The 27,180-nt window shown below is 33.4% G+C and overlaps 1 protein-coding gene across 1 annotated transcript; it reads right to left on the bottom strand.

The window, feature by feature from the left end:
- Positions 1 to 1,439: 1,439 nt before the first annotated feature.
- On the bottom strand, positions 1,440 to 21,621 carry LOC110683658. The gene is made up of 8 exons (XM_021860050.1): positions 21,425 to 21,621; positions 18,576 to 18,756; positions 18,242 to 18,294; positions 17,458 to 17,545; positions 16,690 to 17,378; positions 15,965 to 16,177; positions 15,799 to 15,852; positions 1,440 to 1,968 (listed from the first exon to the last, which is right to left on the bottom strand). The coding sequence occupies exons 1-8, from the start codon at positions 21,431 to 21,433 to the stop codon at positions 1,810 to 1,812; spliced, it is 1,446 nt and encodes a 481-aa protein (XP_021715742.1). The 5' UTR covers positions 21,434 to 21,621; the 3' UTR covers positions 1,440 to 1,809.
- Between the last annotated feature and the right edge of the window lie 5,559 nt (positions 21,622 to 27,180).

Raw genomic sequence — 27,180 nt, 5'->3', positions numbered from 1 at the left:
AGCTAGTCTTCATGGGGATAACAACGTTGTTAAAAGATTAAAACAAAGACCCAAGACTAAGGTTTTACGTCTACCATTCGGTAAGGCTTTAGTTGCGCTGTCTTATAAAACATATCTTGGATTTTAGCAACAAATGCTTTAGAAGCATAAGCAACAGTAACTGCAGGAGAAAAAGGAACAATAGCTGGTTTAGGGCATATTTCTCCTAGAACAATTCGAAGTAAGCTATCTTCTAGAGAGCGTTTAAACCGTAGTTTAGGTCCTATAGCGTATGAGAATACCTCATACTCTTCAAAGGCTCCTTTGGCTCCTTAACAATTCGAGGTTATATCCTAGCTACCAGAAGAAGGAAGCTAACTTCATATTCTAACATTTAGTAGCTCTTTCCTTTAGTCGACACATAAAGTAGGATCAAACAAAGCGACAACAAAATCAGCATAAGAAGAGGAGGAGGTACTCAAGTATACTTCTCTAATCCTTGCTTACTCGTTATCGTTCGAAGAAAGTTAAAGAACCTTAAACGGAAGTATGGGAGAAGCTAGTTTTGAGTAACAAATCCCATTAAGGAAGAAGCGAGAAAACCCTATTCTTGAATAAGCGGGTTTAACATTCATTATCTACACTAATTAGGTTCGGATAAGTAGTTATCTATGCTCACCCTTATGATTGTACCCTCATATCAAAGCAAACGTGTGTGTGTGTGGGGGGGAGGCTCTCGTGAGAATTTTTCTTATGTGAGAACACTTTTTATGTTCTAAATTTTAAATCTGATGTTCTAAAGTTTTCCCCAAGTGTTCTAAATTAAATCAGAGGTTCTAAATTAGTACTCACATGTTCTAATTCATAAATTAGTTAAGTTAGATATTATAAATTTTAAATGACTTATTCTGAAATTTTAACTTATATGTTATAAATTTTAAAACGTGCGTGTGTTCTAAGATTTTTAATTATATGTTCTAAATTCGAAAGCATATGTTCCAATTTTGACTCACATGTTCTATATTTTTACTTATATGTTCAATATTTTTACTCCCATTTTCAATATTTTATACCAAGTGTTCTAAATTTTTTATTCACGTTCTAAATTTTAAATCAAACCTATAAGTATGAATTCTCACATACAAACCTATTCTCACCGGATCCCATATATATATATATATATATATATATATATAATATATATATATATATATATATATATATATATCATCAGTGCATCAATATCATCAGTGCCTAAAACTGCAGCAATGGCTTGGAGTCTGGGACTGACTCAAGAGCACAAAGAACAGACATGTAAAACAAGTGCTTTTGAATTTTTGATGCTCAAGTTATGCATGCCGATGAAGAAAAAAAATAAACAGACGCTTACTTGTGCAATAAGGTGACCATAATAATTGGTTACCATCATCCGAAATTAACCATAGATTTGGACATTTAAGTGAAAAGATAACAACGCCCATACATCTCCATTCTAACAGAAGACTTTACATGTTTAGAGACATACAATTGGCAGATGATGGCAACATTGGCAACTCAAGTAATGCAGCTACCTATCAAGGTTTTTACATATCCTTACTTTGTAGATGGAAGATGACAAAAGCATTAACTATGCTGTATGGTTTCTGTTCCTTTTTCTGATGCAAAAAAGCTATTAAGAACTCTCGATAAATCAGCCTAGTAAGGGTCGAAATTTAGACCACTGAATTCAATTGTATCAGGTAAAAAAGATTTTTATCATCTCAACAGTTACAAATCTTTGCCTCTAACTACTCATCAAATGCAGCTTCTGTAATGACTAACAGAACTGCCTCACTCAGCTAAATAAGGGGGCATATCAGGGCATTTTAAAGCTGAAAGTTTTCGGCCACCTCTACCTCTACCCCTCAGAACAGGAGGAGCACTAGCAAGTTCTCTTACTCGTTCTATTACAGGATTTGGCAACACATGCGAATTATTCCTCTGATCATCCTGAAAAATAATTCACAGACGAAGTGAGTATAATTTCACAAGTGACTAACAGACAACATATTTCTGTGAAACACTAGTTTGTTGCATTTGCCTACCACTTGGCATGCTTAAGACAATAATCGTACATGAAATAGTAAGAGACCACGTACGTCAATGTCTAATACACAACTTAGGCATGATTAAAAAATCAAGAATGAGAAACGATATGAATTGCATGAGAAAACACGTTATCTAGCATTATCAACATTATTCTCCAAAATTAAACAACTATCTACTGAGTGGTGAGGGTTATCACAAGTATACTTGATGAGAGTTGAAGTGTACAATCTACAATGTTAACTAAGAAATGATAAATAATTTTCACAAACTGGCTAAATCAGAAAGTAAAACATTTGTCTTTCCACTTGATGAATAACCATGTCCGGAAAACACTTGTCCATTAAGAACCGCAGCAAGAAAAGAAAGCAAAATCCTCCTTGCACGCCTAAGTGCTTCTTTTTAGGCAAAATTTCATTCATTGGCAAACCATCTTGTCATTTTCTACTGAATTATTCAGAAGCAGCATTTAAAGAGTAATAAATACACTTTTAACATAATCAGAAGGTTAATGTTACGAACATGGACAAAAGAAACTTCAAGTGGCTGTCCACTACACTGAACATAAAACGGAGTTTCAGACCCATCCAAATCATCTGATAATCCTCCGTATCAAAACAATAACATTACTATAGATCATGTAACATATTCCTTTGGGATCACTACAAGAAAAAGACTCTCATCTCAGGCCTAATAAAATATCCTAAAAAGGCAGGTTTAAAATGAAAAGCATCAATACACATAACTGAGAATTTCTGAGCAATTGGAAGCAGCTCCATCACACATTGTTTATGCACCTTCTAACACAACAAAGTAGAACATTCTCCGAACACTTCATCATTCACAAAGTTATGATGATAATGTAGATCACACAGTTACAGGAAAGAGCTTACAATATAAGTTGATGTAGTGACACGAAAATCATGAAGACAACAAGAAGATGGTCTATTTAAAACCAAACAATTAGGGGCCATTTGGTTGAGAGGGGAAAGGATAGGGAAGCAAATGTATGTAATCCCTTTGATATAGTAGGTTGATTGGGTCAAATGGTTTACACAAAACACAGAAGTCAAACATAGAGTATCTCCTAGACTCCTCTCACCATTTTCTTTATCTCTTCCTTGCTGATGTATTAGCTTACCTCACCACCGCCATTTCATTCAACCATTCACATAGGTTTTAGTGGTAAAATTCGACCCTACAACTGCAGATATGGATTTTTTATGGTCGACTTGGACCTTCTAAAACCATCGTTTAAGATATAAAGATATATTTGGATATTCATTCGACGTATTTGGGATGTTCATTCGAGTTTGAGGTGGATTTTTTTTTTTTTCGTTCATTGTTTTTGGTATATTTGGTGGTTGGATTTTTCTTGGTGTTAGGCAAGGTGGTTTTTGTAGTGTTTGGGTTGATTTTCATGGGTATTGGATATTGGGGTTGGTGAGCAGGTTTCATGGTGGTAAGTGGGTGGGTTTCATGGTGACTGATCAGATCGACGTTAGGATGATAATGGATGGAGTTAAAAGTTAAGTGTGGTTGTGGTGGTGGATGGAGTTAACAGATTATGGGTGGTGGAAGTAGTGTAGAAATCTAGAGAAAAGGGAATGGAGAATCTTTTGGCGGTGGGGGGATGAGAGTAGACGACTTTGCAGGAATAAAGAAGAGAAAGGAGATGATTTTAACTGTGTTAACAAACAGCAAGAAAGGTAAAAGACCCTTTTGATTCCCTTAATGTCTCCTAGATACCATGTACGTTACCTGAACTCAGGTAGAAGTGTTGGGTTTCCAGGAATGGGTAGAGGACTTGGGGGGGGGGGGGTGAATGACAGTAGACGACTTCAGGGATATAAAGAAGAGAAAGAAACTGATTAATATGTGTTAACAAACAGCAAGAAAGAGCAAAAGAAATCTTTTGGAACAAGTATCCCACATGTCAAAAACTCAAAATTCTAGGACATAGTGCTTTATGTCCTGAAATTGGACACACGTACAGAGAAGCAAATTAATACAAATATTGGAAATTATTTGTCCAAAAAGACCTGAGGTCTTAATTTTCTACTCAACTTATTTCTTCGATTTTTTGTTATTCACAAACCCTAAAATTTGGTTAAGTGTTTACACAATCTTTTGGACAAATTGAACTTGAAAGCTTTCTTTATTTTAGCATCAGAATGTCAAACTCAAGTGCTTTGGGTGGGTTTGAGGGCGAGGCAGCCTATGGAATCCAAGTGTGGTGTACCTATGGCATTGTTGAGGTTATGGAGTTCAATATATCCTAGATGGCAATTCATCAAATGCGAATTATATTAGCCTGAAGATCCTGCACAGAAGGGTTTAAACTATGGGAGTGGTTGGAAAATGGCAAAAAGAGGTGACAAATTTATAGCTTGAGAAGGTGTTGATTACTGAAGTGAACTTGCTCAAGTGAACCATCGAGAAGTCATAGAATTGTCATGTTTTTAGGATATACACTACATAATAAGTTAAGAGGACACGTGTCAAACAAAATTGAAAAAAAAGGGTTAATAAAAACTAGCCAACCCACGAGCACCCCTCCCCACCACCGGCTACGGCCCCCTTCCACATCCCCTCATCCCCGCCCACGCCCGGGCCCCCCTTCCCCATGTTGGCACCGCCTTTCCCCTACCCCCGAACCACCAAACCCCCACCCTAATACCCAACCCGGAACCCCTCCTAATCCCTGGTTGAACCGCCCCTCCCCAACCGACCCTCCCCCACCCTCGGAACCCCTAGTCAACAAGAAGGTTCCGAGGGTGGGGAGGGTTGGTTGGGGGTTCATATGGTGGGGGAGGGGTTTGATGGTTTAAGGGGTAGGGGAAATGCAGCGCTGGGGATGGGGATCTGGGCCGCCGAAGACGGTGGAGACTGGGACCAGGCTGGCCTTTTGGGAGGGAGGCTCCTGGGTGGTGATGGGGTTGCATGGCTGGGTGGGGCTTTATATTTAGGTTTTCTTTTTTTTTAATTAATTTATTTCAATGGATCACGTGGAGACACGTGTAACTTAAACAAAACAAAAACCACTTTAACAGGTTTGAATAACCCTCAAGTTCGGATCATTTTAAGATAATCCATAGTTTGAATTATTTTGGACGAACAAGCAAAAGTTGGGACTATTTTTACCAATTTATCCAAAAATAAATTAGGGTTTGAGAGCACCAGGGCATTAGTTTGCTTGCCATGTATTGATTCACAATTACATTAAAGCCTAAGACCACAAGCATGATCACATATGCACAACCTATTCTACTAATATAATATACTTCCTCCGTTATTTTAATTATACCACTTAGAGTTTCATACTTGACACTTAAAAACCTTTGGTAATATTATCCTTAATTCACTTCTAGTTAGTGCAATTAAAAATAGGATATATTAGAAAAAATACATTTTAAAATATAAATAAAAATAAAAATCTAATAAGATCTCACATGACTATTTTTTCTAACATAAAAAGCACAAAATATAGTTACAGACTCACAACACAAATTATTGATTAAGGCGGACTTTCATTACGTTATTGTAAGACGGTTAAAGTTACCCTAATATACTAGAAAAGTTACCATTTTCCTAAAATAAATTTTATTCTTTAAAAATTATTTAAAATGCATTAAATTAGTCACATTAGCCTTCTTAGCATGTATCCATTAAAACATAGCAAATTACATACTAAAATACAATTAAAGTCATTACAAACTGAAAGTTATCCTTAAAGGGATTAAAGTTACTGTAAAAGTGTTAATATTACCCTCAAATTGACGATAATAAAACAAGAAAAACGTAAACTCACCTCATACAAGACTTTGTAGTAAAAGAGCCGTGTGAATAGTGAAAAAAGTGCAAATGGTGCGATTAAAAAAAGGGGGAAACATATCATAACAAAATCCAAAGTGTTTTTTCATTCAAATGAGGATAAAAAAAGAGAGAAAAAGAGAATGGGTAATTGAGTAAATAAAATGGAGTGTGCATTACAGATGCTAATAGTATCAAATATGTTGAGTCAATAAATAAATTAATTAAAAAAATTAAATGAAAAAAAAAATTAAAGGATTATCTTAAATTTCCTTATTTTCAAAAGTCTCTCCTTTTTTCCTTTTTAATTAGTGACAAAATTAAGAAATTATTGTTTAATCAACACAAGCAAAATACATTACTAAGCACTCATCTCATAATCAAGCAATCTAATTAGAAAATTCCTTAAGAAATGGGAAAGTTGATTCTAATAATATAACCATTAAGCAATTTGTAATCCAAACGTTGACACCAATCCACTTTTAACATTCCCAACCGGTAAACAAACCTTTATAGTCGGTCACCTATGCAAAGCACTTTCTAATTGGTTTAGAAATTTTATATTTCAGCTTTGATATTTAAAGTTAATAAGAAAAACCACTTTAGCCACCACTTCATTCTCTCTCTTCCCCATCACCACCACCTGACCACGACCTCCTTCACCAACTTGCACAAGCACCACCACCAACAACCACTTTGCCCGGTACCACCGACCCCCCACCCCTTCACTCTTATATCTTTTAATGTCGACCAACTTCCGCAATTATACCCATCAATGCCTTCAATGCTCAATTTTAATCTAACTATAAGTCATTCTCATGTTCATGATGATTCTAATAAAAAAATGATTATTGTAAAACATTTATGTCAGAATAACTTTTAACCACCACGTAAATTGTATACTTCGTATAAGGGTAACTTTTGACCAAGCTTAGATGACTTAGAAACTACAAGTATTTAGTTTTATTTGTACATTGGAAGATAAGTGATTTTTTAATTGTAAGATTTTTAAAGGGTAATATTGCAATCTTTGAAATAGAGGTGATTTTAAGGGTATTATTTTTTTGTTGGGATGACTTTTGATCATTTTGCAGTAATAAATCCAACCTTTAAATAATGTAACTTGGACTACTAATTTTCTGTGGTGAGCATACTTTTTAATGTGTCAAATTATACATACATGTTATTGGTTATTGTTAGTTTTTTTTTTTTTTTTTTTTTTTTTTAATTATAGGAACTTAAAAATATATATATACTTATTTCGCCTAGGTCTTATGAATTGCCGAGAACGAGACTGCAACAACGCATGGTCTCTTTTGCTTCTTTCGCTCCCATAGGGAAACCTCTCTCCTCTCCTCCATCGCATCCTACCTAATCAGTGTCGCCTTCCTCTTCTTGTGACCGACAACATCAACCGTCATAAGACAAGTGTGCGGTGATATTGTTGGTGTGGCACACTGTGAAGGGGCGGCGGACGCTTTTGTTTTGATGATGGAAGCAGTTGAGGGTAGTGGTTTTGGTGTTGGGAAGGAAAGCAAGGTTGGTTTTGTTGTTGGAAGGGCGGCAAGGGCAGCTAGGGTGGGTTTTTAGTGATCGGATGGGCAACGAGGGTCAGGACTTTGGTTTTGGTGATGGGAAGAGCAGCAACATTGGTGGTGCTTGGTGTTGGGAGAGGCGGCAAGGTGGTTAGCTGAAGGTTATGGTATTGTTGATGGAATTGTGGGTGGGTTATACATTTTATTATTATTATTTTAGAGAAAGAAAATAAGATGTTGTGGAGTGGAAATTTATCACCGTTGATCTCAACTCAGTAAACTAAAAAAATTTACCTATTCTTCAGGGGCCGTTCACTTGGGATCATTGGAAGATAATAGTTGTAAAAAGTTTATTGAAAAAGAATCAAAAGGATGGCTTTATATTAGCAAACTGGTAAAAGGTTGGTTTATTATAGTCATTTATTTCTTTAAAATTTGGGAAAACCATCTTGGTTGATCTTATGTATAAGTCAGGACGTCAGGTATTACAATACAAAAAGCTGATTACACAAGAACATCATTTAAAGATCAAGTTTCAGTTTATGAGACTTGAAAAGAAACGGGAGTATTAACCTAATGTACTACATATCAGAATTACAATAATCAGACATCATCATAGAGCACTAACTAATTGTGCTCTCTCGAAATCAGTTTGGGAATGGAGACCAGGGCTAGTGTTTCTACAGAAAATCTCTAGACATGGAGGGACCTTTTTGCAAATTGTTCTGGACTGAGGAGTTTAAAGAGCTCATAAAGCATCTTGGATTTAAGACTTAGCTCTCAAAGACAAAAAAATTCTAGTATAGTCGTCGACTACGGACAACTATGGGCGACTATGGTAACAGATTAAAACTGAACCGTTGATATATCATTTGTCTAATCCTAGCCGTCCAATCATACACCTATGATATACACTATACAGTCATCAAGGGATTGTTTGGTTAACTTTTTTTTTTGTACTATTTTAAACGACATTATATTTTTTTTTTAATAAAATCAATTTTTTTAAAAAAAAGATTTCATCCTCAACTACTTGTATCATCTTTAACCTTATTAACCTTCGTATGAATTAAATTGAACTTCATTTTCAATCTATATCATCTTCAACCAAAACATTCATCCTTCACCGATAAAAATGTTAGATCTAAACCGTGGTTGATTTATTAATAATGTTAAAGTAAGATTGATTAAATTATACTATTATTTAAACATGATTATCTTAGAAATATAACAAATCGAAAAATAATCATCTTAAGCCTTCAACATGATTCATCTCTATTATTAATCTCCATTGTCAACATTAACATTGAACCTCATTTTTTGACTTAATTATTTACCTTCATCCTTCACCAAATTATCCCCTAAATTACTAAAATCTATGAATAACTTGTAAATGCAATGTCAAATTATCACAATTATGTCTGTATTTTTAAATCATAAGAAAATCAAATTAGTTAATTCATTTGAATCACAACTCAAAGGATAATTAAACAATGTAACTTCTTAAAATACAATTCAAAACTCATGTATCATGTTCATGTACAATAATTATTATATGATCTGAAACGATATTTTAATTTTTTTTTTTAATCGTTTCCCCATTATTTCTTTTTTTTTTTTTAACGGGAGTAATCCCCATTATGAAGAACTTTAAAGCTCTAGAGGTAATAAACCACATAATAAAAACAAAATATAACCGGAAATGAAGTAATAGCAAAGAATGAAAAAAAAAAAAAAAAAAAAAAAAAAAAAAGGTAAATAGCAAAGAAAAAAAGACTTGCAATTTAGTTAAGCCTTAAACGTAAATTGAGGATTTATTTAATTTTTGATAATTTTTGTCTTTATTTATCCTTTCCCTGTTAGTTAGGCGCACATTGAGGATTTTTGTTTTAAAAAAAATTTAATAAATTTTATATTCATTTATCTTTACCTTTAATAATTTGGTTTTTTTTTATTTTTTTGACTAGTACCTTAAATAATTTGTTACAATCTTATAATTATGTTTATTGGATTTACCAAACTGGTGTATTTAGCATATAAATTGAAATACATTTATATATAATTATATGGCAATACTGTCATACTTGTTTAGGCATGTATAAAAATGTATTTTTGAACTAAAATAAATAAATGTATTTGAATATTCATATAAATCTAGTTATATTTTGGCTGACTGATTTCACAAATATAATTTTGTTTTTTGACATATTTAAAATTATAAATACATGAATTATTAATTTTGACCGTTCAAGTACTAATTTTCTAATATATTTAAGATTTGATACTCTATTTAACTATTTTTATACCACTATCGTATATGTTTGTCTAATTAAATGATCTAAATACCAAAAAGATTTTAATGAAACAAATTGTTGTTTGTCTAAAGTATATTAAACACTATTCACACTATTATTGTACTGTAGTAAATAAAAATCCTTAGAAGTCAACTGAATTGAATAGAGTTGAAATGAATATTTTATTGTATACGAAGTATATAACTAATAAAGCTTTTATTTAGTTTTAACAAATAATCAAAAAATAATATTCATTGACTTACAAAAATAATAATAGACACACCCTCATCAACCCTTATCTTATTTTATTCCATCGTATATTCATTGATTTTCAAAAAAGATACTATCTTTATTATGTAAGATAAGTATTTTTTTTATTATTTGTCTTCTACTAAGATAAAGTGGAAGATATCAATATATTTTCTTTAATTACTTATTACATCAATAACTCTTTGATTTTTCGGAAAAAAAAAAAAAAAAAAAAAAAAAAAAAAAAAAAAAAAAACCTTAATATTTTTTATTATCTTACATTACTTGTATAAATAAATTGTGCTTCACATAGAATACTTATTAGTTATAACTATGAAGATAATCAAATAGTTTAGTTAGTTAAAGTCTCAAACGGTGATATCCAAAAAAATCAAATTAGGCAACCCCAATTAAGTAATATAAAGTCCCAATAAAGAGTATTTGGAGGTATATATTATAATCAAATTAGGTATTCTCAATTAAGTATTATAGAGTCCCAATAAAGAATATTTGAAGGTTATTATAATCAAATTAGGAAGTCCCAATTAAGTATTATAGAGTCCTAATAAAGAATATTTGGAGGTATTACAATCAAATTAGGAAGTTTTAATTAAGTATTACAAAGTCACAATAAAGAATATTTCGAGGTTATATATTCCTAATTAAGTATTATAGAGTCCCAATAAAGAATATTTGAAGGTATTATAATCAAATTAGGCAGTCCAATTAAGTATTATAGAATCCCAATAAAAAAATATTTGGAGGTATATATTATAATCAAATTAGGAAGTCTCAATTAAGTTTTATAGAGTCCTAATAAAGAATATTTGAAGGTTACTACAATCAAATTAGGCAGTCCCAATTAAGTATTATAGAGTCCTAATAAAAATATTTGGAGATATATAATCAAATCAAGAAGTTTTAATTAAGTATTATAAAGTCACAATAAAGAATATTTGAAGGTTACTACATTTATCTTTTGTTAAAAAGAAGGCACTCAGTAGTCCCAATTAAGTACTCTCCCTCGGTCCCTTTATTTTTGCCCCATTGCCATTTTTGAGTCAAACTTTAAAAACTGTGACCATAATTTACCGTTAATTTATAAAAGATAATATAGTCATAAGTGGTCTCGTTAGATTCGGCTTATTGTATATTTTATAAATATCATGTTTTTATAATTTTTACGTGTATGAAAATAAAGATATAAACGTTTTAAGACGCGTCTTGGAGACCGTTCATGGTCAAATAGGGCAAAAAAAAAGGGACAAAGGAAGTACTTAACATGTTGTTGACCTGACCCGATTTAAAACCACCTTAAATTCAATTTAGACCACCTTATTACTACATACTTATATACTTACATACTCCTTTCTAAATTATTTATTAAGAATATGATGTTTGCCACGCAAATAAGAATATAAGATTATACTATATGAAATTAGTGACATCTTATGTGTGTCACTTATGTAGTTGTGTGCTTGTGCAATAAACTAGTTACTATGAGAAATTCAATAGTCAATATATAATTCAATATGTACATGAATTGTTAACCAACCGACCTGAAAAATGATGTAACTGAACCCGATATGACACGACCTGAAATCAACCCGAGATCCAAATTAACCCAGTATTTGAGACCCAAACCCAAATATGACTAGACTTAATTGGAAATGATCCGACCTGATTATAACCCACAAATTATTAACTTGAACCGAACTTGACTTGAACCAGAGAATGACCCTAACTCGTTTTAACCCGTTAAAACCTTAATTAAACCTTACCTATTATTATATTTACCCAACCCGAATGTAACCCGACCTATTATTGACCAGAATGTAACCCAACCTGTTATTGACTCGACCTAAACTCAGCTCAACACAAACCCAATAAGATGTATGACTTCACGTGACCCGACTCAAGCATGACCCAACCCGAACCCAACCCGCATAGGTTACAACATAAACCCGAATTGACTCAACCCGAGTTGACCTAACCCACACTAAACCGACCTAAACCCAACCCGTTTATCTAATCGAATAATCATCTCCGTATTACGTAGCTCCGATTAAGAATATTTGAAAGTAATTACAATTAAATAAGGTAGTCCTAATTAAGATTGTGTGTGTACGTGTGTGTGCGTGAGTGTATATATGTGTCATAATCTAATGGAATAACCCATTAATTAAATCCAAAGAGCGATATAAAGAATGAACCAATCGCATGTTATCCCTTTGCTTTTTAGTCCATCACTATAAATCTTAGAAGAAAAAAAAAAGTAGAATATTAACACCAAAAACATACATAATCTTTTATTTCATTTTTCTGAAACATTAGACACAAAACATATATGATATACAACTATTTGAAAAAAAAAAAAAAAAAAAAAAAAAACAACAATTTAATATATATACTTTAAATTTGTTGTATTGTATATCTATTTTGATTAAACCCTAATCATTTGAGATTCCCTATATATTAATTGGGGGGTCCCATTTGAATATTACAAAATATATATTCAATATGAAAATATTTAATTCAAATACAAACACACCTTTTTAATGTCTTTTTGACTAAAAATTTAATTTTAATCTAATTTTTTAATTCGAAAAGACATGAAAACATAAAAAATAAAGCAAGAAAGCAACAATCCACTATCCCTTATTTTAAGGAACATATGTTCATCCTAACTTAAATAATTATACTTGACTTGCACACACACACACACAAAAAAAAATAATAATAATAAATAAATCTTACTATGTAAAAAAATCAATATTTTAGAGATCCCAAAATGTATAAGTAACTCTAAATAGAACATTTAAACCCTTTGTTTAGAGAAAATTGAATAATGGTTAAAGAATCAAATATAATGTCATTGATAAATAACAAGGTTCAATTAAAACTCATCTTTCCTTTATACATGAATACGAATATTCCAAAATCTAAATACGTAGTACTTATAATCAAATACGAAGTATCTTAAAAAATTAAATGTCAACACTAATTTGAGAAAAAAATAATTATAATATATATTCTACTTCAAAAGAAATAAAATAAATTTATCAGATACATTTATATATTGTAAAATTGAAAAGAAAAAAAAAAAAGATAATTAAAGAAAGTTTTAGTCAAAGATTGAGTACTAATCAACACACCCCCCCCCCCCTCCCGAAGTATTAAAGTGAAATCACTTTTAATTTTTTTTTTACTTTTTTTAACTGTACTAAATAACTGAAACGGTTTTTTCACCAAATACCCTTGAACTTTTCAAAAATTCACCAAAAACCCTCAAGTTTTTCAAAATTCACCGAATGCCACTGACGTTTGTTAATATTCACACCGTGACCTCAAAATACTCCTGACGTTAAATTGTTAAAGTTCCGGTAGCAATAAAATTTAATTCACCAAATGCCCTAACTTTGTAAAATAATTACACAAAATACCCTTATTTTTTGAAGCACAAGTGTACAACATCTAGTTTGAAATTTAAGGAAACAAGTCGTTAGTTTTGGTTTTCACCCTTTATTTGCATAAATACTCCTTAATAAGCCTGTAAGTAATCACGTCTTTATCATTCGGCCCTCTTTTTCTCTATTTGCGAGGTCTCCGCCACTTCTTTTTATGAATAGAGGATGTTTGCAACTCTTACACAAAAGTACTCATACATTGAGGAGGATTATTTAGATTGATAACTCATGGTGTTAAAAATTTGTGGTTAAACAAATAAGAGAGATGCTATGTATCGACTCTGTATGCAAAAAAAAGGGTGAAAATCATAACTTACAGCTAGTTTCTTTAAATTTCAAACTAGACATTGTACTTCCAAAAAATTAGGGTATTTTGTGTAATTATCTAACAAAGATAGAGCATTTGGTGAATGAAATTTTATTGCTAACGAAACTTTAACGCCAGAGGTCACGATGTGAATATTAATAAACATCAGTGGCATTTGGTGAATTTTGAAATACTTGAGGGTATTTAGTGAATTTTTGAAAAGTTCAAGGGCATTTGGTGAAAAAACCATAATTGAAATTATCGGCTTCAAAAAAAAAAAAAAAAAAAAAAACGGAAATCATCAATTTTTTTTCAACGAAGGCTGATTAATTTTTTAAAATGAATATTTTTATTTTTTTAAAATGAATAGCATTTTCTCTTTTTCCTAATCTATTTTTTGATGCAATCTTTTTCCTAATATATCGTTGTATTGTTTTAGCTAAAAAAATCAGATTGATTATATTTTTTTTTTTTTTCTCATATATTCCTTCTCCCAAATGACGCTTTCTAAATCAAACAATCAAATAAAAAGGCTAAAATTATAGAAGTCTTTCAATTTAATTTTTATTTATTTTTGTACAAAAATAAAATAAAATAAATTCATATTCAACGAAAACAAACGACCAACTTAAACAATGGCATTGTAGATTCAAGCTTTAACAATGGCGAATTACTAAAAAAATCATATGACTAATCACAATTTACCACAAAATCATACGACAAATAAAATTAAACACAATGTCATAAGATATAACGCAATTTTTTTAATCAAATTGTGTATACATATAATTACATTGATTTCAAACTCATAAATTATTACTATATTGACACATAAATATGATGATTATACATTAATCTTATTGATATCATATATAGTTTGGTAATTTAAGATTGAGTTTTGGACGAAAAAGTTAAAAGATGAAGATGAAGTACACCATTAAAAAAGGTTAAAATTGTTAATATGAGTTTTCCTCTAAAAAAATTACAATCGATTTTATAATAATTCATTTGGATGGTAGTTTGTAATATTGTAATTTGATAAAAAAAAATAATAAATAAATAATTACCCTCTAAAAGCAGAAAAACAAACAACACTTAGCTGATTGATCAATGACTGGTCGCTGACTGGTCATAACTTAAATGATGTGTAAATTAGGTTTTTTTAAATTTTTTAAAATTTGTAATATTCAAAGGTAAAGATTAAGCAACATACATAATAAACGGTTTAGATTTAATCTCTTAGTATAGTCATCCGTAGTCGACGACTTCGCTAGAATCATCCCTTGTCGACTACGCTAGAATCATCCCTCAAAGACAAGTGTTAGATATAACAATTAATCTAGAAATAAAAGATAACTTGGTGTTGCGTTAATTCAGTTATGGTCTCTTTAAGTTCAGGTCCCTTACTTGACATATGTAATTATGCTTATGGTTAATATATTTATGGCTGTTTATTATGAAGTAAATGTAAAGCTCTTTGGGAAGCTTTAGAGTCCCAAACTACTTCACAACAATGAAGACAAACACATAAACATACACACAAAATACACTTCAGAATAATCATTCACAAATACTCCTAGTATCCTATCTTTACCGCAAAAATACAAAGATCTCTCTCTCAGAAAAAACAAAGGGCACCAAGTTAATCTAAAACCACTCTAGATTTAAGTCAATAAGCTTTTTTAAGAAACATGAACTATATGGATAGTAGGTCTTGTTCTGACAAGCTCATAAACAATTATTTAATTTTTCAATTTCAAAAACAGAAAACAAAGATAGTGTATGTAATCAAATAGGCATGCTATGATAAGGTGGATGATGGTTTATGTTAGTCAGAAGGTGGATGATGAACAACCCACATAGTTAGCATTATGTAAAAGTGTTTTACTCATCAAGATTATTGAATGCAAGCCATAGATCAAAAGATGATGAAAGGAAAGGATTTCAACAGTATAAGTTATTAAAGATCAAGATAACTCATGAAATGTGATTGTATACATCAGTCCAAATAAGTCATTTGAGGTGCAGGTCAAAATGAATATGCAAGCAAGAAGCATGTAAAACCAAACCTTTTTCCCCTTTGAACTTCTACAATTAGTCTTTACAAGGTTCCGCCACTTATCCTGCAAAGACCACCACAGGCAGATAATTTCCAAGGTTGGTTGTTTGCACAGAAAAAAGCAGTCATAAAAAAGATGCAGAATGGAAACAGCAAGATCAAGCATTATAAATTACCCTGATATCAGTAGCAGTACGACGAGAAGATAAGAAGAATGTTTTCTTTACAGCAGTCCATTGTCCTGGACCAAACTTAGACATTCCATCAACCAATGCTACTACCTCATCCAAAGTCCAGGGCTGGCAACTCTTCCTTCTGTCATTCCTTTTAAATTTTCTGCCATTGAAGCTAGACTCAACAGGCTCATATTCCTCATCTGAATCTAATTCCTGCAAAATGCGTGTCATGTTAATTGCTAACAGCAATAAGCCTGCAAACAGCATGGATCACCAAAAAAAAAGTGACTGCAATAAGCTTCCAGCTGCCATATATAGAAATCAAGATTCAAATTAAGGGACAGGCTACAATTGAACTGCTGTGATACACATATACGAAGTATATTCTTACCAATGAGTAAAAGAAATCACAGTAAATTTTACAGCAAAAACAACCACCAAAAATAATCCCCAGTTTGGCTAGCCATTTTTGATACTTTAGGACTCCATTAGTCCACTGTTCAGCAATAAAAAAGTCATTGACGATCTGATCCCTCAGTTACATACTGATATGATTTAAAAATAAACATTTTCCAAAACAATTTTACCAACTTCAAGTGCAAACATTGGACCAAATGAGCTCCATTCAAGATAACTTAAATTTAAAAGTTGAATAAATTCAAGTAATAAAAGGCAAAGTAGGTACACATACAAAGACAGAAATGTATAGAGTAATATGTCTATACCATATCACTTGCCCAGGTCTTTGACGCTTTTACTTCCAATGCTTTTCTGCTGTGCTTCTTCAGAGACCTAACTCCAAGATCTTTATCCTCTAATAAACTGCTAGGATGTTTCTTAGCATTATGAAGCCTTAACTTCAAGGATGAAGTTCCATCTAGATACCTCTGCGGAGGTCTGCACAATCTTCTTTGTCTAGCTCGGGTTATTTTAGTTTCAGCACAACTGTCAGTTGATGGGTCTTCCACACAAAAATCATCCACATCTGTGCATTGACTTGCTGAGCCAACTTCGTCATGTGTATATATGGAAATGTATGGTGGCTTAACATAAGGGAAAGAAACATGTGTGTTATCTCTATCGTCATTGAAGGAACTTCCGATCTCCAAAGTATTTCGATCATCATTAGTGGCCTGAACATATTTAACATCACTAACGAGAGAGCATTTTAAACCCATATTATCCTCCACTGGCATCTGATACCTACATTTGCTCCCCAAGTCACCATGCATTTCTTTAGCAGTTTTTCCAAACTGATCATTGAAACATCGAGGCACTAGCACGGATGATTCAGATACCCCAACTTCTTCATTGCTAGTTTCTGGAGAGTGGATCTCAGATCTCAAGTTACCGACACTTAACTCATCATAGAATTTACAGTCCAGATCAGGGACCTTTTTATCAAAATCAACATCTAAAAACACAAAAGTGGAAATCTTTAGTGATCTAAGTCTATCTATTCAACCCAATTATGAAATCCATCAAAAACATACCCAAATAGTGATCTTCAGATGCATGTGAGATACTAACAGCAAGAGGTATGTTGGTTAATTTATCCTCATTCAGAATTCCATCAAAATCCTACAAATGCACTTCCATTAGCAAACAATTCAAGATAGAAAGAAAATAATAATTTGACAACGAAAACAAAGCCAGAAATACCACTTTATCTTTATCAAGAGTAATACAATTAAAAAAAAGTGGTTTCTAGCTCTTTAGAAAAGAAATTTTATGCAACAAATACCAACAGACAAGAACAAACTTTGACCTTGCAGTGTGAAAGAAGCTTGTACAACACACAAAACAAATATGCAACGTGCAAAGGATGTAAACAACAAATCACGTGGTCAAAAAGGATTACAGAAAGAAAAGAGTACAATGAGATGAAAAAAAAAAGCAAACAAACAAACAAATAAAAAAATTCGAAATTCAAAAAATAAACACAAAAAAAATCACATTCACATTTTAGCAAAATATTATTTTATTAAAAACAAAAGAATGAAAGAATGTGACAGTGCCAAAAAAAATCAAATAAAAAAGAAGAAATCAAAAGGATGAAAATGCTAGTCAAACTAGCTCAGAAGGCAATGCCAAGAACATGAACAATGAACCACAGAGTTAACAAAAGATCACAATGCAGTGTTATTATATACTCGTATTAAATGCTAGGAATTATTTCAAGATAAATGCAAGCATGCAACCCTACCATGGAAGTTGATGATAATCGTTTTTCACATGCACAAAGAAAAAAAGAAAAGAAAAAAAAGAGCTACATACACTGCATAATATTTCGCCTTTCCCTTCTTCAGTCATATAGGAATTCAGCCCACCTTCAGAAAAACATGAAATTATTCAATTTAGAATGCTGTAATATAATTATATAACCACATCAGGACTATTGTGGTAATTAAATGTAGAGTTGTGAACACACAACAGAGGTAACCATTATGGACTGATCCTGGATTTGCACAGCTCTCAGGTGCTTTTATTCATACAACTCTTTAAAAAATTAGACATGATAAGATATGTTACACAGTACAAGCAACAAACTCTTGAATATTTCAGAAATTGGAGATGATAAGACAATTAATAATAAGCTGAGTCTCCTTACCATTTTTGGCAAGTAGCTCATAATGAAATACTGAAGATATATCATCAATTTTGAATGCATCCTCAAAGTTTGCATCAAAATACAGTGCAGAGGCTTGATCTTCTTTAGATTCAGCCCACATATGTCTAGCATCAGAGCTTCCATATGCTAAGTCAGCAATATAATGTTCATCTTTCTTAACCTGGATCAAAAAAAAGTTGGTGGCAAGCGGTGACAAACTGAACACTCAAGTAAGACAAATAATCTAGATAAATATACACTCATTCAGGACAAATAATCCAGATAAATATACACTCATTCATGTGTTGTTGCCTGATATTTCCACAATTATTGGGACTGCCTTTTGACAGCTTGGTGCTCTAGTAAATAACAAATAGACATAATATTCATTGAAATGATGACAATATACTACATTATGCCAAATTTACAATCAAAAGATTGTCTGTTCTTTATTCCATTATTGGAGAACCCTCTTTACTACTCCTCTTAACCCACAATCTCACACCCAACCACATATTTACTCATTACACCTACTCAACTTTTCCCAAAAAAAAAAATTTATCTACATATCCAAGGGAGGTAGAACAAAATGATTGGAGGTGGAATTCTAGACTCTGAATCATGGTCCCTTATGGTTATATTCCTGTTATATAGTTAAACCACCAACCAAAACAGTCGAAAATATCAATAAATCAAACATCACTTTTCATAATTGACCAGAACACTATAAAATTTATATACGTAATATAAGACACCATGGCATGAAGGGAGCTCCTGCAATTCACATCAAGAGGAAACCAGCTTTCAAATCAGCACTCCGCAAATATCAAGATATTCAAGGGTTACCATATCCATATATAACATATAGAATATAGATTAACCATACCAACTCAACGTTTGCTAGGCCACATTTAAACAACAAAATTTAATCCAAACACATGCATATATCCTAACACTTATTGCATTCTGGTGCAATGTTATACCTGTACAGTCAGATACAATCCATTACCTTTTTTCTAACCAATGAGTTACACATTACCTTCAGGCACACCGCACAAGAGACCTCAAAGTGGACTTTAATTAAAATATTGCTTAGCAAAAAGTATTGCATTTCATAATGTTAATAAAGTAAAACTGCAGGAAACCCACAGAGTATATGGAAACATTAAGGAGTATAATTTGTCTAACAACCTGGTTTTGGTTCCCAGCATAGGATGTAGACTTATTGAGTAAACCCAAACATATTAACATTTATTAGGACATAAGAGATTGAAAAGATTAATTTAGACTGAATCAACATCATTTAAAAAAAGCCTGACAAATTATATAATCCCAAATAACACTGCCATACCTAATAATTCAAATCCTAATTCAAATCTGTTTTCAAATCCCTGTCTCCCTAACACTTTCTTTTTCTTCAACATTTTTCTATCTGCAACTTCTCTCAAACAATTTAGTTACACTGTTAAAATTGATGATATATCTTCAGTATTTCAATATGAGCTTCCATATGCTAAGTTGGCATTCTTATTCTAAATAAAGATTTTGAAGTTTGATCCAAGTAGTAGATAATTGAATACAGCTAGAGTTGATCACTAATGTGTCAAGAAAATAAGTAAATCAATGGGAGGACAGGAAAGAGAGAGAAGAATAATTGGTGTTTAATTGTCAACCTTGTAGATAATTTTATGTAATTTTTATTTTTTTGGAAGATCTTTGTTTAAGTAGGCCGTAGGTAGTAATCATAAACTCACAAAACTCTATTTCCTAAACAAATTACTTGAACACTATGTAATCCGGTATTTCACAAATATTAAATTAGTAATTTAAGAAGTTTCAATTTCTAGTACTGATAATTACCATTTATACATTTTCCAACACAATCTTGCACAATATCATCCCTTTGATAAAGTGCCTCTCAACATGAGTCTAAAATACTACTGCTGAGACATCGTTATTATCAAAAACATTTGTTATAAAGGCATAGGCGGTCCAACTAAAAGGCAACATATAGATATTTAAACACACTAGTTCACAACAAAAAAAAAAAAAACTGTCAATAGCTAACAAACACTCCTATTTCACCCTAAGCACTTGAGTTAGATGCTTGACAGTCTAATAAGACACTTAAACACTTCGATTTTAGCAAAAAGGTGAAAAACACACAAACTTTTTACAAAATAAATCAAGTCGAGCACTTGGACAAGCATGCAAAATGAACAACTGTAATCGAATCCATGTAACAAAAGTTATGTTTAATAGTCAAAATAGTCACTCAACCAAATTTCCCTATTATAGTGACTCAAGCACTCAATTAAATTTCCCTAATATAGTGACTCTTTGGACTATGTTGAACTATACAAGTATATGAAAATATTCAACTTAAATCCGACAGCATTTAATTCGATAAGACGGTAAAGTTAAGCAATTTAATCACAAGTTTATCATACCTCTCAATTAAAATTGGCTTAAAAAAGACAATTTAAACTGCACAATTGTGAACAAAAATCTCATGCATGATAAATCAACCGCTCAAAATCGAATAATTCAGTCCTAACAGTAGATAAACTACAGTCTCAAGCATTTAATCGCAAATTCACAACACACTAACAACAAAATTTGAACAAATAACAACGAAATCAATTAAAAACACAATGAATACTCCGTAAACAACAACAAAAATCGAAAAAAACTAAACACACAAAAGCAAAACAATTGATAAGTTACTTCAACTTAAACAAAATCAAAATGCTGAAGAACAACACCAAAAATTAGCAGAACTTGAAAAAAATAATTAAACAAAACTAAAATCATTAAATAAAATTAATTAAGAACAGCAGAAAGCTGACCTCATTCATGGTCGGCAGAGAGAAAAAATGGAGACTCTAGTAGAGAGAGAAGGATTGTCTTAGGAAATGACGGATAAATGGTGAGCGAATGTTCGAAACTGAAAAAACGCTTCAGACCGCCGAAAAGTGACACGGAGGAGTGAGAAAGTGGACACTGGAGAGAAAGGAGATATTGCAAGGAGGGAGGGAAAAACTGCCCCCGATTTCACTACCTCATTATTTGTCTTTATCTTTCTGTAGGGTCGGTCTTATATGTAACGGATGTATTCAACTAAACCTAGTCCTACCCACTCTCACATGTACTCTCTCTGTCCTTTTATTTTTGCCCCAATTAATTTTGCGTGGTGTTCAAGACTCGTGATTAATCGTTTATATATCCACGTGACTATATTTTCTTTTGTAGGACAATGAAAATTTATTATGGTCAAAGTTTTCAAATTTTAACCCACATTTTGAAAATGGAGAAAAAATATAGGAACAGAGGAAGTAACAAACTAAAATTTGATAGTTACTATTAGTGGACTATTGACTGGCCTTAACCCTTTAAAAAAAAACCTTATTGATTTTATTTTGGTCTAGTTTTTATAGAGAAAATCCAAGTTTCTCTCTGTGAGAAACGTGTACTTAATTCATTACAAATCATTAACGTCATTTTGGCTCATAAATCATGGGTGTTTTAATAACTTTATCATGTACTCCGAAAAGGCTACACATAATCATAATCTATGTGTACCCCACATAAACAAGGGTTTTTATTGGCCGAAAGCAGTTGGCCCACTAGGTCCCACTTCAATAGTTTTGATAATGTCACTGTGAAAATTTTGCAAATGAAAATTTTGAATTTTGAATTCTAAATTTGAATTTAATTGTACTTTAGACTGTAAATGATGTTGGAGGCATTGCGAGAAGACACTATGGAGGGTCGACAATGGTGGCTTTAAGGCAAGGGTCGGCGACGGTGACTTTAAGGTGAGTAAGGTGGTTGAGAGGAAAGGAAGGGTCGATGGTCAATGTAATGAGAGCGTTGATTGGAATGGTGTCCTTCGAACAAGTGTATTATTACGATAGAGGTTTCAGAATTATTATAAAGCTAATTATTTAATAAGGTCAAGTGATCGAAATGCTTAGTTGGAGGCCGCTTCCGATCAATAATATTAATGTATAATTAATATTACAGCGTAATCTTGACTGAACCCTTCCGGTCACACCCAAGCAAACTAACTAACGATCCGTCACGACGAATTAAAAAGGAATTAATGAGTCACTCAAGGATTATGAAGATAGACGTCGGATATCGAGCTAGAAGCGTCGAGACCAAACGTCGCAAGTCGAGTTGAATTAATAAAACGCCGAGACGGTAAAAATCAATTAATCAACAATTCAGTATTCAGGAAAATCCTAGCATCATATTGGCCAAGCCAATCGATGCCTAAGCTAGGGTGACTAGCATGGATAGCCAAAGCCATTACTGCAAGGCAAGGCTCGCGCCGCAAGCTCAGCATGCCTAGCAGGGCCGAGCTAGCCTTGCATGCAAGTCTAGGCTATCGCAGCCAAGCACACAAGCTAGGCGTAACTAGCAGCCAGCTCGCATCATCGCAGCAAGGCCAACCGCATTACTTGCTGGGCCAAGCACGAGCACACCAGCAGCACCGCAAGCATGCAATGTTGGGTCATAACCGCACACACACACGCTGGCAGGCCCAGCCAAGCACCAGACCGCCAGCAAGGCGCCCCTTGGTGCCCAAGGCTAGGTGCCACGTGGCAGCATGTGAGTGATGTGGTTAGGGAGGCTTGGGGAGCAAGGCTTTGCCCCCCCCCCTTATGGTCCACACCTACTCTGTCCCTCCTTACTTGACACTTGTTGATTAATTAATGTTTTGCTTTTACTTTTGATTTTTTATTTTAAAATAAAATGGAAAAAGGATTTTTACCAACTCTCCCACATTGATGGGAGAGTGGAATGTTCATGGGATTTCTCCATAAATACCAAACAAAGTATTGGGATTTGAGAAACCCACTTGAGTTGAACTCAATAAGGCATCTCCAAAAGTGAGAAACCCTTTAAGTTCATAAAAACTCGAGTAGTCTTATATTTTTTCTAGCTCGGATAAACTCCGAGTAAGTGCCGGATGGGTCATTGTTGCGGGTGGATTTCCATTGGAAGTCGTCGCACTTGCGAGACTCGAAGCTTTCGAAGTCAGAGCTCATTAAAGGGAGAGAAGCACACACCAAAGGTGATATTGTCTTTCTACTTATCTTGTTAATTATGCTTATTAGTTATATTAATTGTGAGCGGGTCTTGGGCTCGGGTTTTCTTTCCGCAAAAGTCGGACTTTCCGAAACTCAACTAGAGTAATGTGGTTTAGAGTATGAAATGATGGTCGACGAAATTAGAGAGTGATATGGTCCATAAGATGGTCTGAAACAATGGAGGGTGAAATAAAAGGTGCAGGTGAGCGAGCGAAAGAGACGATGGAGACCAAGTGTATTGTTGTAGTATTGAAATTGTTTTGAAATGTTTTGTAATTCATCATTTATATTAGGAAATTTTGCGAAGAACTACCTTTTAAATGATGCGTTTTGGAAACAACTATCATTTAAATTTTTTTTTTTTGAAACAACTACCACAAAAACACAAAAACGTTCGAGTAGCACTACCTTGACTACTATTCCGGCAAGAATCTCCGGCTGTGGGCCCCACCACTTACGATTTCCCTCCAAAAATCCCACTTGAATTGACGCTTATACCCCTAATTTAATTTCTCCCCCAACTACCTATCTTCCTCCTCATTTATTTCCCGCCTAACTCCATTCTTCATTTTCTTCATCTACTCATCTCTGAAATTCAGAGAATATTCCTCCATTTGTCCTTCAAGTTGTCTCCCTCTCTCTTTCATTTTCATTCACCCTCTCTCTCTTACGTGTGTGGTCCATATTTAGCTGGAAAGTTTCTGCCTTTTAGTACTGTTGGCTGCATTTTTGGGTAAAAAGAGAGGTTGGTCCCTTTAATGGAGAAATTGGAGATGGAGACAACTCATAAACGACAAAAATTAAAGTGGTCAAGACGAGGTACATTTCTGTAATTTATGGGAAGTTTTTGCCTTATTTCATTGAAAACTGAAAACCCTAGTTTTTTAATTGGGAAATGATTAAGCCCTAATTTAAAAATTAAGCAAACAAACAATTAATTAAGTAATTGGAGTACTGTGTGAGATAAATTAATTAATTAATGTGTTAATTTATAATATGATATGTGGTTGATGTCCTGTTTTCTGCGACAATTATGCTATGGGAAAATGTGTTGTTTTTGTGCATGTGTTTGTTAACTCAAATCTGTTATTGTTTGAATGCTAATTAGATTAATTAATTGTAGGAATCCTCCTGAATATGTTGACATGAATATATGGGTTGGTGGGCAGTTTGAATATAATAAGGGAAGGACTCAATACATGGTGGTGGAATGTTTATGAAATTGAGTTGTTACTTGTCTCAAATGACTGTCAGTAGTGTTAGAAGAGCAGTAATACAAGCTTATGACTTAGTAATGAAGAAAGTTCCCATGAACTTCAGAGTTTGGTTTAGGATGTTTGGTCCAATTCAGTGAGGTCCAAAAACCCAACATATTTTCCACCTAGACTAATAGGCCAAACAAACATACCCAGCATTGATAACACCAAAAAATCACCCCCAAAAAAACTGAAACCCATTAAAAAAGAGATAATGGGGTTGAGAAAAAGTGATAGGTTATCCCCATTGAAATTCAAGGATGATGTTGTTGACTTGGATGCACAAGTTGTTACCAAAGAAGAGTTTGACTTGCACATGGCTTCTTTAATTAGCCTCAATAATCCTGACTGCATATTCACCCCAGACCATTGCTTCTTCTCATAACAGCCCACCTGCTTCTCCACCTAGCCCACCTGCTCATCATCCTAGCCCACCTGCTTCTCAACCTGCATCTCAACCTACTCCAGCTGCTTCTCAACTTAAACTTACATCTGACTCCCCAACAAGTAAGGGAACACCTAGAAGGAAAACTGTTGCTACAAAGAAGAAGGCAGGGAAGGCTCCATAGAGGAAAGAGAGGGAAAGGGGGAAGAAAAGGAATAAAGAAACAGAGAAAGGAAAGGGAAAGGCAGTTGTAAATTTAGGGTTGGACTCTGATTGCAGTAGTGAAGGGGAGTGGTCTACAGATTCTGAAAATTCAGATCTAGATGTTGATTTTGAGCCTGGTGAGGAAGGTAATGTTGGTGTAGTGGGTGATGTGTTTTTTGAAGAGGGTCCATCTGAAAGAAAAGCAAAAGTTAAGGGAGATGCAACTCAGTTTACTAAAGAGGAGGTTAACTTAGGAAATGTACAAGAGATTGATTATGATTCTGAGGAATTGAGGAATTTGCAAGGATCAGATGATGAGGTAGATCCTTATCCAACCTTCAATCCTGAAGTTGATTTCAAGAACAAGATTAATTTTAGTCTAGGGCTTAAGTTTCCAAATGTTATAGCAGTGAGGCAGGCAATTAGGAATCATAGTATTGAGAACAACTATGATTACTATTTATTGCACAACAGTAGCTTTAGGGTAACTTCTTACTGTAGGAATAGATGTCAGTCTTGTCCTTGGGATAAGAAGCATAGGAAGCTGAGAGAGTGTAAGTGTAATGATGAAAACAAATGTAGATTCAAGATCTATCTGAGACAGTTTCCAGGGGAGTCAACTATGTAGGTTAAGAGTTTGAGGCCCAACCACACATGTGGTTTCTATCATTCTAGTACAAAGGTGAGTTCTGAGTACTTGGCTGTGAAGTACCTTGATGATTGGAGAGCTGATCCAAATTGGAAGTTAGTCAGATTTGTGGAGAGGGTGTACAAGAATTTGGGTGTACATATAGGGTACTACAAAGCTTGGTATGCTAGGGCCAGGGCAAAACTGACTTTGTATGGGGATTCAGCTGAAGAGTATGCAAGAATCTTTGATTATGGGTTTGCAATTCTAAAGTATAACCCAGGTTCATCTGCAATTGTGTTCATAGAAGGAATTGAGAGACCTCCTCCCTTTTTTCAAAGGATGTATGTGTGTTTGGAAACATGTAGGGAGGGGTTCGAGAAAGGATGCAGACCATTACTGGGTGTGGATGGATGTCACCTTAAAGGAGAATTTCCAGGGATGATTTTGGTTGCTTTCAGTAAAGGTGGGAATAATAATATTTTCCCTGTTGCTTGGGCAATAGTCGAAACTGAGAATAAAGATAGTTGGACTTGGTTCCTTGAGCTGCTGATCAAGGATGTGGGGTTTGCAAATGGGAAAGGTTTGACACTGATGTCTGATAGGCAGAAGGTAATATAACTCACCTTTATCAATTTCATTAACATGTTCCTTTAATTTTTTAACTAAATAAGTCATTAGATTATTTTTGTATGCTATTCCAGGGGGTTAATAGAGGCAATTGCAGTCATGGCACCAGATGTAGAGGTGAGGTTCTGTGCAAGACATATATGGGCTAATTTTAAGCTCAAGTTCCATGGTGACACATTCAAGGAGCATTTCTGGAAAGCATCTAGGTGTACTAACAAGGTATGGCAGATCCACTTACCTAACATGCATGTGATTAGATTTTTTTGACAGTGTGTTTAAACTTTACATCTTTCATCAATTAGGTTGATTTTGAGGGTCATTTAGCATGCATTGGATGAGGATGCATACAATTATTTAAATGAAATCTCTCCAGAGCATTGGGCAATACATGCATTTAGAAAAA

Source organism: Chenopodium quinoa, unplaced genomic scaffold (assembly GCF_001683475.1).
Source record: "Chenopodium quinoa cultivar QQ74 unplaced genomic scaffold, ASM168347v1, whole genome shotgun sequence".
NCBI classification, from domain to species: domain Eukaryota; kingdom Viridiplantae; phylum Streptophyta; class Magnoliopsida; order Caryophyllales; family Amaranthaceae; genus Chenopodium; species Chenopodium quinoa.
The sequence above is the reverse complement of the archived record's forward strand: the minus strand, read 5'-3'. Positions and strand labels throughout refer to the sequence as shown.

Coding starts and splice junctions, on each gene's coding strand:
- LOC110683658 (XM_021860050.1), bottom strand. Junction 16,178..16,689: donor AGACCTGGGCAAGTGATATG/GTATAGACATAT, acceptor CGCATTTTGCAG/GAATTAGATTCAGATGAGGA. Junction 1,969..15,798: donor GAAGTTCAAAGGGGAAAAAG/GTTTGGTTTTAC, acceptor ATTATTTTTCAG/GATGATCAGAGGAATAATTC.